The sequence below is a fragment of the Misgurnus anguillicaudatus genome, chromosome 18 (genome assembly GCF_027580225.2).
Source record: "Misgurnus anguillicaudatus chromosome 18, ASM2758022v2, whole genome shotgun sequence".
Classification (NCBI taxonomy): domain Eukaryota; kingdom Metazoa; phylum Chordata; class Actinopteri; order Cypriniformes; family Cobitidae; genus Misgurnus; species Misgurnus anguillicaudatus.
The window spans coordinates 13,985,734-14,000,287 of NC_073354.2; the positions used below are offsets into that span (position 1 = coordinate 13,985,734).

Here is a 14,554-nt window from a genome sequence, read left to right on the forward strand (position 1 = left end):
AGCATTTTTGGTGCCTCCTGCGTCATGTCAAAATGAGTGCCTGCTGCAGATTCTTCGAATGCATTTATGATGAAAGAGACGCTCACGTTTTCCAGATACTCACTTAATCTCATGTGTAATCAGAATTTAGTGTTAAGTGACAGTATTTTGTGAATGTGAGCTTCTCTTTCATCATTAACCCTTTCGACCGTGTGCAGCAGGCGACGCATTTGGACATGATGAGCCACACACACGACATGCCAAACACAGATTTTGAAACATTTTAGTAACATGATTACTAGATATAAATGTGCCAATTATTTAAAATGCCCTGAAGGTAATTCATTCAGTTTATCTGTTTTAAACATTTCAGAAGATCTTGGCATTGTCACTAACATGTAGTGCAGTCTGCATGACTGAAATTCCTCTGCTTTGATATTTTCAAGTTGGCGACAGGAAGGCGCAGGTCACTTCACCTTTAGTCCTGTAGTGCAAGCTCATACGCAACACTTGAATGCAAAAAGACAGATTTGAAACCTAATATCCTTGTTCGGTTTTTTGCTACAATCTGACTACAATCAATGCAATTTGACTACAGTCGTGCATTGTGCACTAGGCATAAGAGAGGTGGATTAGTAGAGTTAAATAGACCGTTTCAAATTACTTTTTGGACAAGCTATTTGGTCAATGAAAAAGGATACACGTTGCTGCTCTGCCGCCTTCCTTCATCTCTCTTTTAAATTTGGAGGCTAAGATTTTATGCATTGAAGGAATTGTTTAGTATGTTTACCTAAAAATGTATTAATTTTACTCCTGTTACTCTTGTGTTGCACTGTAAACAACAAAGTGCTTATTTTATTGTTTTATTATATACAGATCTTTATATGCTTTCACTTTTATTATATATATTTTATATGCTTATCATTATTATTTACTTAATGAAAATAAATGTGAACAGCAGCTGTCAGACTCCAAAATAAATAGCACCATAAAAGTGGTGTACACAACTTAAAGGGGACATATCATGAGAATCTGACTTTTCCATGTTTAAGTGCTATAATTGGGTTCCCAGTGCTTTTATCAACCTAAAAATGTGAAAAAGATCAACCCAGTAACTTAGTTTTGGTAAACCATTCTCTGCAAGCATGTGAAAAAATAGGTCATGGAAATTTGCCTCCCCTTGTGATGTCAGAAGGGGATAATACCGCCCCGTAATCTGCACTATCCAACCGCAGCACTGCCATTTAGTGCAGAGATCAGATCGTTTGCATTTAACAGGACACACCCAAAAACGGCACATTTTTGCTCACATCTACAAAGTGTCAATTTTAACCTCTCGATGCACACTAGCTCGGGTGCGGGATGACGTCAGTTTGCTGCTAACAATATCTATATAGCCTACAGTGTACAAACATTAATAATATTAACATGACTATACATCGTTTAAAAGGTCTACGTGTTTAGCATCAGTGTATGGTCTCTGTTTTGAGATACAGATGCTCTAGCACAGTGTTTCTCAAACTTTTTCAGCCCAAGGACCACTTTATCTTCCATTTTTTTCTGAGGACCACCTAATAGAATCCCACTCTAACATGCCCACAAAAACAACAAAATAGGAAAGATACGCTCAATTTAAGTTTAATATGCAACTGTTTCAAGTCAAAAACTTAATTTTTTTAAACACAAATGCAATGCTATGTTCAGAAATTATTATATGAATTTTATTTCATTTGAACAAGTAAATGTGAAATGAGTTGCAGCTTAATATGAACAACAAACTGCACATGTGGAAAAATAAACTGCAATTAAACATACTATAACAGCCTAGGTCCCACTTAATGTCATTCCAAAGACCCATTAGTTTAAAACTGAGGTGGTGGATATATGAAGTCTATGGTTGTAACTATGGTAACAATAAAATGCTGAAAAAAATTTCCCTTAAAGTCCAAAATCACTGAAATTACAGGGATTTTACACATGAAACAAAAACTAATACAAAACTAATAGATCTGTGGATTTTAGCTGCTTTCAGTTGACGCTTGATCTTTTCTTTTGACGACTCTTTGGTTTAGCCACCGATCCATTTTTGCGTTATTAAAACAGAAAGGCAAGAACTGATATCACAGTTTTGCAAGTGCATTAAAAATCTACTTAAATAAGTGACGATTTTGTATAAACAGTTGCCTAATTTAGGTCATCTTTTGGCGGACCACTGGAGAGGTTTGGCGGACTAGTAGTGGTCTGCGGACCACACTTTAAGAATTACTGCTCTAGCATCATAAATGTAGTATTTTTTACAGAAGTCCAGATGACAACATGCAAAATATAAACGTGACTCCTTACCATTGTGTTGATATAACGATCGCAAATCAAATCCAGTCTGTTTCAGTGTGAATAACTCTTTAAAACCATCTTATAGAATACCTCCAATGACCATTTTTGTCCACAAATGTGTATAATCTGTGAAATATAGATATATTGTCTATTGTTTACATCAGATTTCGCATGAACGTCTTGTAATAGAATAGAATATACAATCTGAGGATTATGTACGTCGTAACATTGTATATGAGATTACACTCGCGTTCAAACTTTGTTTTAAAAAGTAGGCGGGAGTATAATACATAATATCCAAACAGCGCTGTCAAATATTGTGACGTCTTGTGGCTTGCTTGTTCCTCCAAGGATTTCATTGAAAATATTGATAGACAGAACGTGTAGCCAATTAGATAACGCATCCAACGATCTTTGTGTGACGTTTTATTTCCTGGTGTGGAAACGGCATTTTATATGCTAACATAAGTATAAATAATAATAAGAACGAACGTGTATGCATGTAAACAAAATACTTTTATTTTGGGGCTGACTGGCACTTAGAAAAGGCACTAGTCTTTAAAAAAACCATGCAAGTACCTCATTTTTGGGCCTATTGACTTCAAACGTGAAACATAACTTCTTTAGACTTGTGGCTTTGGCATCATTGCATTTCTAGGTTTCACACACATATTTATCATTAAGATTTTTAGTATTAAAAAAGTAACACATATTTTTTTTATTACAATGTACTTCAGCCTCTCAAACTTTTTTAATTTTTATCTTAATATAATTTTGAAACTTGGAAAATGAAGCTCAAAGTGTCTTCTCTCTATTGATAATATAGTTATGTTTATACTTAAATGGTTTAGTAAAAACTACCCTTTTAGTGAAAGTAGGTCTTTTCATGGTTTGGGCCAGAGTTGGGGTGCTTTTTTTAAGAGGTTAACATTTTAAAATTAATATCTATATGGTGTTTTGAGCTAAAACTTCACATACGCACTTGTCCCCTTTAAGTTATAATCCAAATCATCTGAATCGTTTGATACAAACCGTAATTTATGTTATTCACTCATTACTTTGACATGTCTTACCTCTCCTTGCTGTCTTAAAAAGAGATATATTTGGTTTCATCACACAAAGCTTTAAAATGTAGACTATAAATGTTGCATTCAAGTTTATTTTTGAGGATTTGTTAAAAAGAAAGGCATAAAGGTTTGAAATGATTTACAGAACTTTTTTTTTTTTGGTGTACCCTGTCAGAAAAAATGGTCACATTATGTTCCCCATCTGTCACTGGGGGTCTGTACCCTTTCAAAAGTACACTTTGCACCTTAATAGTTAATTTTAGTACCTCAGATGTACATACTGGTATCACAGAGAGCTATTAGTACCTCAAATATACATACATAATAGTATATATTAGGACTTTTTAAAAGGTACTGCCCTAGTGACCGCTGAGGTACATATTTTGAGCATTTGAAGGGTGAGAAACGGCCTTATTTTTTACCTCTAACCTATTTAAACTTGACCTGACCCAAAACTATTATCAGTCAGTGCCTGTTGGTGCGTACCCTGTAGCGGAATGACCTACGTTTGACAGAAGAATATTTGCATTAACAAGCTTGTTGATCTTTGCATATTGTAGATTAGCTCAAGGTCACGCTAACCAAAGTTCAACTTGCTTTCCCCTCAGGTACAAGTTGCTGAGGTACTCCAAAGAAAGGCAGCATCTGGACGGCTTGAACAATCTGCAGTACACGCCGGAGATCTCTATAAGTAGCTTATATAAGAACATCACGGTGAATCTGATTCCCGAACTCGCACCCATATCAGATTACTGACACCCCATTGTGACCTCCGATTTGGGTTGGACTTAAAATGTGATGTATCAATGCCAAATGCCCTTAATAATAAGAGAAGAAAGGGCAAAGGCCTGTTTAATGCACAGTTAGTAGAGTGATATGTGTGTGTATGTGTGCGTGTGTGAGGATGCTGGATCATATCTGTAAACGTGTGCGCGTTTGTGTGTGTGTGTGTGTGTGTGCGGGGGGAGAGCGTTAATCTGCATGTTCCTGTGTCCATGCTGGCTTTAGCGAATTCGATCACAATACATTTCAAAAAAATGAAAATACGATAAAGGAGGGGAGTGCCAGCATCAACAAATCAGATGTTTACTGCAAAGCCTTAATTGAATTTTATAGGCTATCAAACTCTGTAAATCCAGTCCTTTGTGCTAACATTGTAGAAAGCTTGGTCTTACATTACAACAGCACTGTTGACGCCAATAGAAATACTGTCACGTTATGTTATGTGTACGATTTTTATACACGTCTTTTTTTAAAAAGAAAAATTGTAGTCGAAGCAGTTCGGATGGATGGATTGTGTTTTAAATCAGTCCTTCATTAATTTCAGTTAGCGTACCAATAGAAAACGGTTCACTTCAGTGGTGTTTTTCTCCCAAACCCATTCCTATACAGAATGCTGTGAAACGTGCATGCATATCCCAGAGTCCCCTGTAAATACCTGGCCTTTCAAGCAATGCTTTAGCTATGTCACTTAAAGACGCCTGTGATTCCAGTGGAAACACTTCCTTTTTGGCAGCTATTTGTTGTTTTGAATTCTGTTAATTTTATGATATATTTTTTTTATTCTTGAAGGGTGTGTGACAAAAAATATCAGACTGTAGAATGCAGACGTAATCGATAACAACGTACGGATGATATTACCTGCTGCATGCCTTAATTTATTTTTTGTAACATGATTATTTTGTGTCTTAATTTCGTCGAATGTTTCTTTTTTCGTTGATGGCATAATCATTCTCCCGTCTTACAATTGAAGTGTACTAAGCGAGAAACGGTAGAGAGGGAGTCGTTCGCAGGAAGGCCCGGCGTCCGGTCGGGGTTCACAGCTGCTAAAGCCAAAACGCCCACGACAGGGTTTGGCGCGTGTCTCAACCTGTGTGTTTATGTGTGTTTGTGTATGTGTGTAGCTTCTAACATGAACTACTGGCTGATGTTGCGCTTTGGTCGGACCGCGAGAAGGGCCAAAATGAGAGGGCGGTGTGGACATCGCTCTTGAATGGCTTTTCGGAGTACACTTGGGCCATGACGACTTTATGCTGTTAAAGTTTCGAGCGTTACAAGCTGTTGGTCGACGGTCTTTTTTCGTTGGTATGCTTGCCTTTTTGTATGATTTTAAGTTTTTAAAGTATACTGTAGGTTGTTTTAATTTGTATATAATTTTTTTTTTTAAGTTATCAAATGTCCTATAAACTGCTGTTTTATATCCACTCGTATCATTTGTGCGTGCGTATTTCAATCAACTCCCAATTTACACAACGGTTCCCCTGCGGTGAGATGATGTCAGCAGCATGATTACTTCACAACTGACATTAAAGTACACTCGGCATAAATCCTCCTAGATAGCAGGCCGTGTTGTCTGTCCACCCATGGCTTTTGAAGTCACATGCTTTCGCTCTTTTTTTTTCTTCAGTTGTGGTTACAGAAATCCAGGAAGTGAAAAACTATGAAAGAGCTGAATGAAAGAGACTTAGGTGGTTACTAGTGCCAAAGTCTGCTTTTTTTCCCCTTTGTACAGTACAATGTAGCTCTTTAGGACATCAGACCGAGTAGTCGAAACTGCCTGTTCAACCATTAATAATTAATGGATGCAAACTGCTTGAAGCCGGTTTGTTGTATATGTTGACACTATATATATATAACATCATATCATATTTATATGCAGTCTGTATGTGAGAATAGCTGTGGGCTGTACAATGACACGGATGACGGCTTGAAAACCCCTCGGCTTGCTTTTCCCCCAACAGTTTTTACATAAAGCAATGACATTGGCACACTGATAAGATGTTGACATAATTTACTGTTAAATGTGGAAATTGAGGAATCGAGGACTTAATAAGAGGATATCCGGTTGTGTACACAAGTACTAGTGTCTAGTTTTGCTGAAATAATATCATTCCACCAGCACAGTGCACTCTTTTTTTTATTTTTGGTTAATTTTATCTTACAGGCACAAGACAGCACTATAGTAAAAGAGTAGCTTTTATATGCTGCCTGTTGTGGATTGTGTTAATCGACAGCTTTTTCAAGTTTTTATTCTTTTACGTAATTCAGTGCTGACATTGTTCTTAAATTATTCTTTAAATGAGGTGGGTTGCAATATATGAAGTTTGAATGTCATTTATTCAGGTGGTTTCACATTCCCCTGATTCGAAGAACCGGCTAATGCCAACCGGGTTTCTGCTTAACAAGCAAGCGTGTCGTTTTTTTTTTTTTTTTTTTGCTGGTTAGTCAGTCGTAGCTCTCGAAGAAGCTTCGTTTTGTGCCGTTGACTGTATGCAGGTTTAGATTCATCTCCAATCCCACCCTCGCATAGCTGCCCCTCATCATCTTCACTTGTGAATATATCCAGAAATAATAGATAGAGAATTTAAAAGATGATTTATTCACCTTTACAAATCTGTAATGTAGAGTGTTACATTATTGCAGTATTCATATTTGTGCCTTGAGTTTTTTTTCACTTTCATGTTGAGATGTGCAGTGGGGTGCGTGTGGATGGTGTTTGAAAATACAATTGGGTGCACATTTTCTTTTCAATTAATTTTGATGTTTTATTTGAATCTGGAACGATCTACAAAACTGAATAAACTGCTTGTCATTAAATTGAACATTTGTGGGTCCACTTTAACACCGGTTTAAAACACAGAATTTCTGGTGATGACAGCTGCTTTGCCTGACATTTCCTTGTTCCAGATTTTATTTTGTTTTTGTTTTTCTTGTTGTACCGGTCTGTTCACTGCGTTACGCTCTGTAATGATAATTAAAAAAACTTTATAGTTGAAAACTTGATCAGTGTGGGACGTCTTTCATTGGTGTGGTTGGAGTGAGTGTCGTGTTTTTTCCTCTGTTCAGGTGGATGATGTGCAGGGTCATCTTGCAGGGTTGTCAGTCGTGTGCTTTGACCACCACGGCCGTTGAAGTGTATGAGAAGGGGCTCAGGAGAAGAGCCAGAGTGTAATGGCGATGACCCTCCGCATGAGCCTCGAAAACAACCTGCAATCACAGAAACACCTGAGAAGCACATCTGCTAGACATGTATTTTACATTAAGTGTGGTCCAAAGACTATATACTATTTGTAAATGGGTCAGTGACAAAAACGGTTTGGCAAGATGAGAAATTAAAAAATCTTTTTAAAAACTTGTTTTAAAAGCATGCATCATGTATATTTCAATGCACATAGTGTATTTATAATGGTTCAATGCAATAAAAAATTACATTTGCACCATTTTTATGAAAGTTGAGACTGAATGGACCTGAAAATGTCAAATGGCGTAACCCCCAATTGCGCCAAAGAATGGGAAATATTAAATATTTGATCCACCTTGATGGCATGTAAGCGTAATTATCGAAAAAAAAAAAAATCACACAAAAATACATTTTATTAGTTATTACTAAATGTACTTTTTAATGTGTTTTTGTAATATTGGTCCAGACATATGCTGAAAACAGCTCTATTTTCTAAATAAACTTTGAAAAATGATTTAAAAATATATGTTAAAAAAATCATATTACATTAAACTACTAGATGATTATATTTTATTCCAACTTGTTAGAGATATATTTATATTTTCATTTAAAAATACTAGTTACACCAATTGACAGACCGGTTACTCCACACTGACATATTTGGAGGATAATTGCAAAACGAAATAAAACCAGAAATTTTAGACTTGGTCCTCAAAAAAAAAAAAAAAAAAAAAAAATGTATGCAAGTTATCTGCAAATTTATTTTACCATTAACTCTTTAACATTTAATTGAACCATACAGTTCAATGTTTTTTAAAAAATAATTAACGTCACGTCATTGACCCAAATACAAATCTATATGTGACCCTGGACCACAAAACCAGGGTGAAATTTTTTAAATGAGATGTATACATATATCCAAAATAAATCATAATAATAAGCATTCCATGGATGTATGGTTTGTTAGGATATAGGACTATATTTGGTTAAGATCAAACTCTTTGAAAATCTGGAATCTGAGGGTGCAAAAAATCGAAATATTGAGAAAAACTCCTTACCCCAAAACACTAATGATAAATACATTTTTTTATGTATTTACGGTAGAAAATTTACAAAATATCTTCATGGAACAAGATCTTTACTTAATGTCCTAATAATTATACATTTATTGTTGGCTATTAATACATAGATTTTTTTTGGTCCAGGGTCACATATAGTTCTGGGAACATATACAGTACATGAAGATAAATAGTGCTAGGCATGTCCATGCACATCCATGAATTGTGCCTGAAAGCTTTACTCTTATCTGAAACTGCCCTGTGTATCTATAGAAAACAAGATATAGGCTTTTAAATATTTACCTCCACACAGTTAATATAGCTCTTGGTTCACATCCAAGACAATCATTTAGGCTAATACTCCACCCTTATTTGCTAAATCATCCCTCGTTGTACAGTCTGCTTTAGTGACCCATGCATCAAAATTCTCCATGATTGTAAATTAAGAAGCTTTATATTAATTGTTGTATCAGGAGAGAGGAAATTGTGATTGTTAATCAGCTACCTAGAAATAAACGCCCATCATTTCAATTTCTCAATATAAGAGTGCAAATGTTCCTTATTGCTCACTTACGTCAGCTATCTGGTGGAAAGGTGTGCGACCTTCGGCCTTCCAGTATGTTTTAGTGTCAAACTCCACCCGATACACACCAGGAGTGAACTCCTGCTCGGTTATCAAGTCGTGCACCTCACCAGACGCATCTACTTTTCTGCGTGAGATTAAAAGCGAATTAATGATACTGATGAAATGGAAATGAGATATAGTGAGGATGATGAGTGTGTGAGGATGTAAATAAAATTACAATATACAGTAATTTAGAGTAAAGACATCAGACTAATAGCTTTATAAATCTCACATAAAAACAATCCTATCATATCTGTCCCATATACTGAAAATATATGTATAATCCTATGTTGTTGTTGTTGTTGTTTTTTTCGAAAACTTACTTTACAACAAACTGAAGCATAATACATTGTTAGAAAAAATGGTCTCAAAAGCTGTCACTGTGGCGATACCCTTTAAAAAAGTACTATTTGGTACAGCTACATTTGGTATCAATATGTACTTTTGAGATACTGTACTTGACTTTTTGAGATCTCTTTGGTACCAATATGTACATCTAAGGTACACTGTAAAACTTGAAAAGTTAACTCAAACCATTTAAGGAAACTGTTTGCCTTAAACCATTTAAGATATATAACACACATACATATGAGAACTGTGACCTTAAATATATGTGCATATTTGCATATGGAAGTTTACAGGCTTTTGGTTTCCTCATATGGTTTTGGTTGAGTCAAATTATTGGGGCGGTTTCCCGAACAGGGCTTAAATTAATCCAGGACTAGGCCTTAGTTATATTAGAACATTTAAGGAGTTTTTACAACGAACTTGACAAAAAACAATACTGGTGTGCATCTTGAGACAAAACAATGGCACTGATATATGTTAAGATATGTCAGTACAAAGTGTTTTTAAATTAAGGTAGCTCAAACATGCATTTTAGTCTGGTTTTAAATACTCTTTAGGTGCGAAGCTGTATTATAAGAAAGCGCAACGCCCTCTAGTGACAGTTGGAATACATATTTTGTCTAGTACTAGTACTTTCTTACTAGAAACATATTGGTACTAGATTTAAGTCTTACCCACTGGCAATCTTTTCCCATGTCCCACCTTGACCCTGGCGATAAACATCCAGAGCTACATTTCCAGCCGGAATGCCTTTCACGGCATCCAAAATCTTAACCGTCAGAGGACAGTGAGAATCTGAACCACCATGAACATTCTGTTACACAAGTCAAAACAGATCAGTGCACGCAAACTCTGGCTTCTCACAGGGCAGTATACTGTATACACACATACATACATAGTGAACAGATATATATAAGTGCAATTGATATGTGCACTCATTTTTAGTCTGGCTGATGGATGGCCGAAGCTTTATCAGCTCTGCTGAGCAGTCTGTGGGGTCAGTAACCGCCTGAACATACAGAGCCTTCCAGGTATAGATAGTTTACAGCAGTACTTTGTAGTATGGTTAGCCTGTCCAACTCCTAAAAGTGCCTTGTTTCACCCCGAAGGGGTCATCTAAGGGGATTGCGTATACATTATATTGAGTTTGTGCAAAATGATTCACTAGCAGAGTGTTTCCTATTGACTAGTTTTCTGAATCGGGTTTCTTAAATTTATTAGCAAAGTTGTTCCAGAGATGTGCTGTGAAGAGGTCTGATTTCTCTGGACAATTATTTATGTTAAACTTTATGGGGCGGTTTACCCGACAGGGTTTAGATTAATCCAGGAGTAGGCCTTATTTGGGACATTTAAGCAGTTTTTATAAACATACTTGACCAAAAATCAGTTGGGACAAACCAATAGTACTGATATATTGTAAGATGTCAATGCAAGTTGTTTTTAAATTAAGGCAGCTCAAACATCTGGGACTAGGATAAACCCTGTCCTGCAAACCACCCCAAAATGAATGTATTCAAATCAAACAGTGATACTGACTGCATTTTACATTGTAATTCAAAATTGGCTTTGGCAAGCAAATACAAATTTGGATTTTATTAGGAATTACAACATAATTGCTCAATTCAAATTAAAGACCAACTAAATTCAAGAAAACATTACGATTATGATTTATGGGTCTTCTTTGGTAATGCACTGCATATTCTTCACATTAAACCACAGGTCAACAAAATACCATTGAGTCATGATGCTAATGTGCAAAAAATCTATAAAAAATGCAAAGTGCCATTTTATGATCAATGAGACATTTTCAGGTGTGGCAAAATCTTTACATATATACAAAGTATTGAAACCAACTTTTTGGAATAATTTTGTATTAATATTTATTCTAAATCACTTGGTCAGAGTTTATTTTTTACATTTTCATATTATGTTAATACATTTCAAAAGGTTTACTTAAAAAAATGACACACAGCATATAAACATACTGAACTTACCACTGGAGCAGATGTACAGAAGGCTAACAGAGATGCAAGTATCACACAAATCACTGCTTTAGCCATGTTAGAGCAAGACTGTGGGAGAAATCACCCAAACTGCCCTTTATACAGCTGTCAGCCCTGTTATCAGGTGACTTGGGGGAATCGGTACCCTGTTGACACAGTAAATAAAGGGGAAATAAGTAACTCCTTACAAAATTGGCATAATCCAGTAGAAACAATCAATTTTTCCTTTTTATTAAACAGCACCCCCATTCTTCAGAATGAATGCATTTCATGAATGTTTACTCACAGTTAAACCACTCTGATGTAATATCCGATTCATAGTTTTGCTTTTCGAGGAAACTAGTTCAGGCTCACTAGTGATAAATTTCTGGGCAGCACACATTTTAGGGTTTGAGCTATTATTGACAGTTCAAAGATAAGTGCACAGTTACCCCTTTATAGGCAGGCGCACACCTGTTTTCACATATTTTTAGGTGCTAGCTGTGTCGCCAAAGGCACTGAAACTAGCAGAATTCCTTTGCTTGTAAATTCATAACTCCAATACTGCATTTGAATATTCTTCTGAATATATCTGCTTGGGTTGTTACACAGTTATTTAGAAAAAATTAACACACAAACACAGTTTATCAATTGTTTTGTTAGAAAACTTTTGAATTAGACCGTAATATTACCAAGGAGTGGCATGTATATTGAGAATTTCAAAGGTCCTAAGACAGAACCTTGTGGTAAGCCATCATTTTCTATTTCAATGAAGCAATTGTAATGGTCAGACAGGTATGATCTGAACTATTGTAATGCCTGTCCCTAAATACCAGCATAACCAGGGATGAATTTCACTGCGAAAAAATAAATTGCAATCCCATTTAAAGTGACACTTTGTAGTTTTTCGACCTTCATAATATATTTTTCAAGACCCTTCTGATGGTACATCGACTTAAAATAAGTTGAATGACACGTCTACCGTAGCCTGATGGGGTCTGTATTGCTTTAACTCGTACTTTTAAACTTGGGGTTTTGGGTAGTAACCCGAGCACAAAAAAAAACCTACAAAAATCTGCTTTACGGCATACATCACTTCCTTGTGAGAGCGCAACTATTTATTTACCTGATGTTTTTGTCATGGCCGAAGCAGCAACTACGAATAAGAAACCCAAGGTTTTATCGGAGGAGACCAGAAAGAGAAAACGGAAGAGTTACAGAGTAAAAAGAAGGACGAGGATCAATATTGGGCCAGCGTTTGCTCGCTGGCATGAACTAAAGGAGGAGGAGGGGTTCCTGACTGATGCTGACTTGGACTAGTATATTTATATGACACGCTAGAAGGCACACTTGTGACCTAAAAAGTTGTCTTCTTTTCCTTTGCGACAGTGCTGCAGCGCTTGTGGCCTTTAAATTTCTAGCACCCCCTAGTGGCCAAAAAGTTGTCTTGCAGAGAGTTTTTTATGATTGTTGCAGGCAAAATCCTTGATCTTGCGGCATGTTTTCTTAAAAAACGTGATGGAATACGCAAGCTATTTATGCAATTGTAGGCGATGAAATTGTGGGAACTTGACACAATTGCGTGAACTTGCAAAAACTGTGTAAACTTGCAAAAACTGCTTGCAGGGCTGCGGTCAGCCCAGACAAAACGTTGCACAACGTTTATTAAACAGAAACGGTGATGCATTGAACCCCCTTTTGTGATGACGCAAGAGTTGCAACTACGGTAAGTGAGAGGCCTTTGTGTTCTTTTTTAAATGTTTCTGAAACCTGATGAAATCATTATAAATGTGTGTTTAATACTGTAAAATGTTACAGTCACTGACCTTTACGTCCACAATAAAAGACAACATTCCAACTTGAACCCATTGAGCGAGCTGTCTCTTTAGTACCGTGCGGTTTATATACATCTTGCCGCTGATTGGGCCGACATTTCTGACACACCCACCAAACAAGAGAAAACGCATCTAAAACCTGGGGCACGTTCAATCTCACACCGGTGCACAACGTTTTGCTACGGTTTCCGGGTTGAACGACATGTTTCCTGGAAACGGTGTGCAACGGCGTACAACAGGTTTTAAAAGCGTTTTCTCTTGTTCAGTGGGTGTGTCAGAAATGTCGGCCCAATCAGCGGTGAGATTTATATAAACCACACGGTACTAAAGAGACAGCTTGCACAATGGGTTCAAGTTGGAATGTTGTCTTTCATTCTGGACGGCAAGGTCAGTGACTGTAACATCGAGGGTATTTTACAGTATTAAACACACATTTGTAACGATTTCATCAGGCTTCAGAAACATTTAAAAAAGAACACAAAGAATGGCCTCTCAGCTACCGTAGTTGCAACTCTTGCGTCATCACAAGGGAGTTCAACGCATCACCGTTTCTGTTTAATAAACGTTGTGCAACGTTTTGTCAGGGCTGAAGGCAGCCCTGGGTTTCACACGTTGCACAACGTTTCCAGGAACCATGTCGTTCAACACAGAAACGTTGCGCACCGGTGTGAGCTTGAACGTGCCCCAGCTTTTCATTGATGTTCACGTCAAGTATTACGTCACTTCCTCACATTCCCATGACAACAGGGGACATGGCTGTGCATGTGTGAAGTAAATGCAACATTTTTCAACTTTCTGCTAAGATATATGACTTTTTGCTATGAAAATGCGGGGTTATGAAATCATGCAAGCCCGCATATTTTGCTTGCAGAAATCTGCAATTTATGCAGCGAAAGTGCGGCTTATTTAAAAAACGTGCCCCCCCGCATAAATAATATTGTTTAACTGCTATAGTGGCTAAACTGAACTCTGGAAGAAATACCTCATCGGAACTAACAAATAGTTTGGTTTCCTAAAGACAAAGAAAGACAGAAATCATGGATCACTCCTATATAAAGGTAAGCCGATCTGTAGATCTGTATACATTTTACACAGTAACGTTACCTCAGTGTAGTTTTTGATACATTTTAGCTATGATTTGAACTAAGGTAATCTTCTTGTCAGATCTGTGTGAATTTCTGAAAGAGCATGAGCCAGACTGTGGGAACAGATAGTTTTACATAAAGTCTGACTTTTATTGAAATATACAGGGGAGTTGTCATTCTTCAGCTCAAACCCCGTGGCAGTGAGTAACTACATTCAGGTCAAAAGCTATAGCTGCAAGTTTATGACTTGCTAGTATGGCAGGTTTTATCGGGTAGCGTG

The 14,554-nt window shown here is 36.8% G+C and overlaps 2 protein-coding genes across 2 annotated transcripts in view; one reads left to right on the forward strand and one right to left on the reverse strand.

Moving 5' to 3' along the window:
* b4galt6 (UDP-Gal:betaGlcNAc beta 1,4- galactosyltransferase, polypeptide 6) overlaps window positions 1-7,161 on the forward strand; it is a 28,116-nt gene extending 20,955 nt beyond the window's left edge. The window contains exon 9 of the mRNA XM_055185775.2: window positions 3,989-7,161. Within this exon, the coding sequence (XP_055041750.1) occupies window positions 3,989-4,136 (148 nt within the window). The 3' untranslated portion in view covers window positions 4,137-7,161. The remainder of the gene's footprint in view (window positions 1-3,988) is intronic.
* On the reverse strand, window positions 6,737-11,521 carry ttr (transthyretin (prealbumin, amyloidosis type I)). Its single transcript, XM_055185776.2, has 4 exons — window positions 11,367-11,521; window positions 10,047-10,186; window positions 8,974-9,109; window positions 6,737-7,367 (listed from the first exon to the last, which is right to left on the reverse strand). Exons 1-4 carry the CDS (start codon window positions 11,430-11,432, stop codon window positions 7,260-7,262), a joined length of 450 nt encoding a protein of 149 aa, XP_055041751.1. The 5' UTR covers window positions 11,433-11,521; the 3' UTR covers window positions 6,737-7,259.
* Between the last annotated feature and the right edge of the window lie 3,033 nt (window positions 11,522-14,554).

What these genes read in the sequence shown, in the direction of transcription:
- ttr (XM_055185776.2), bottom strand. Translation starts at nt 11,432, where the DNA reads ATGGCTAAAGCAGTGATTTGTGTGATACTTGCATCTCTGTTAGCCTTC. An exon ending in TCTGTACATCTGCTCCAGTG is followed by an intron (nt 10,187 to 11,366) that starts GTAAGTTCAGTA and finishes CTTGTGTAACAG; the next exon opens with AATGTTCATGGTGGTTCAGA. An exon ending in CTTTCCACCAGATAGCTGAC is followed by an intron (nt 7,368 to 8,973) that starts GTAAGTGAGCAA and finishes CTGTGATTGCAG; the next exon opens with GTTGTTTTCGAGGCTCATGC.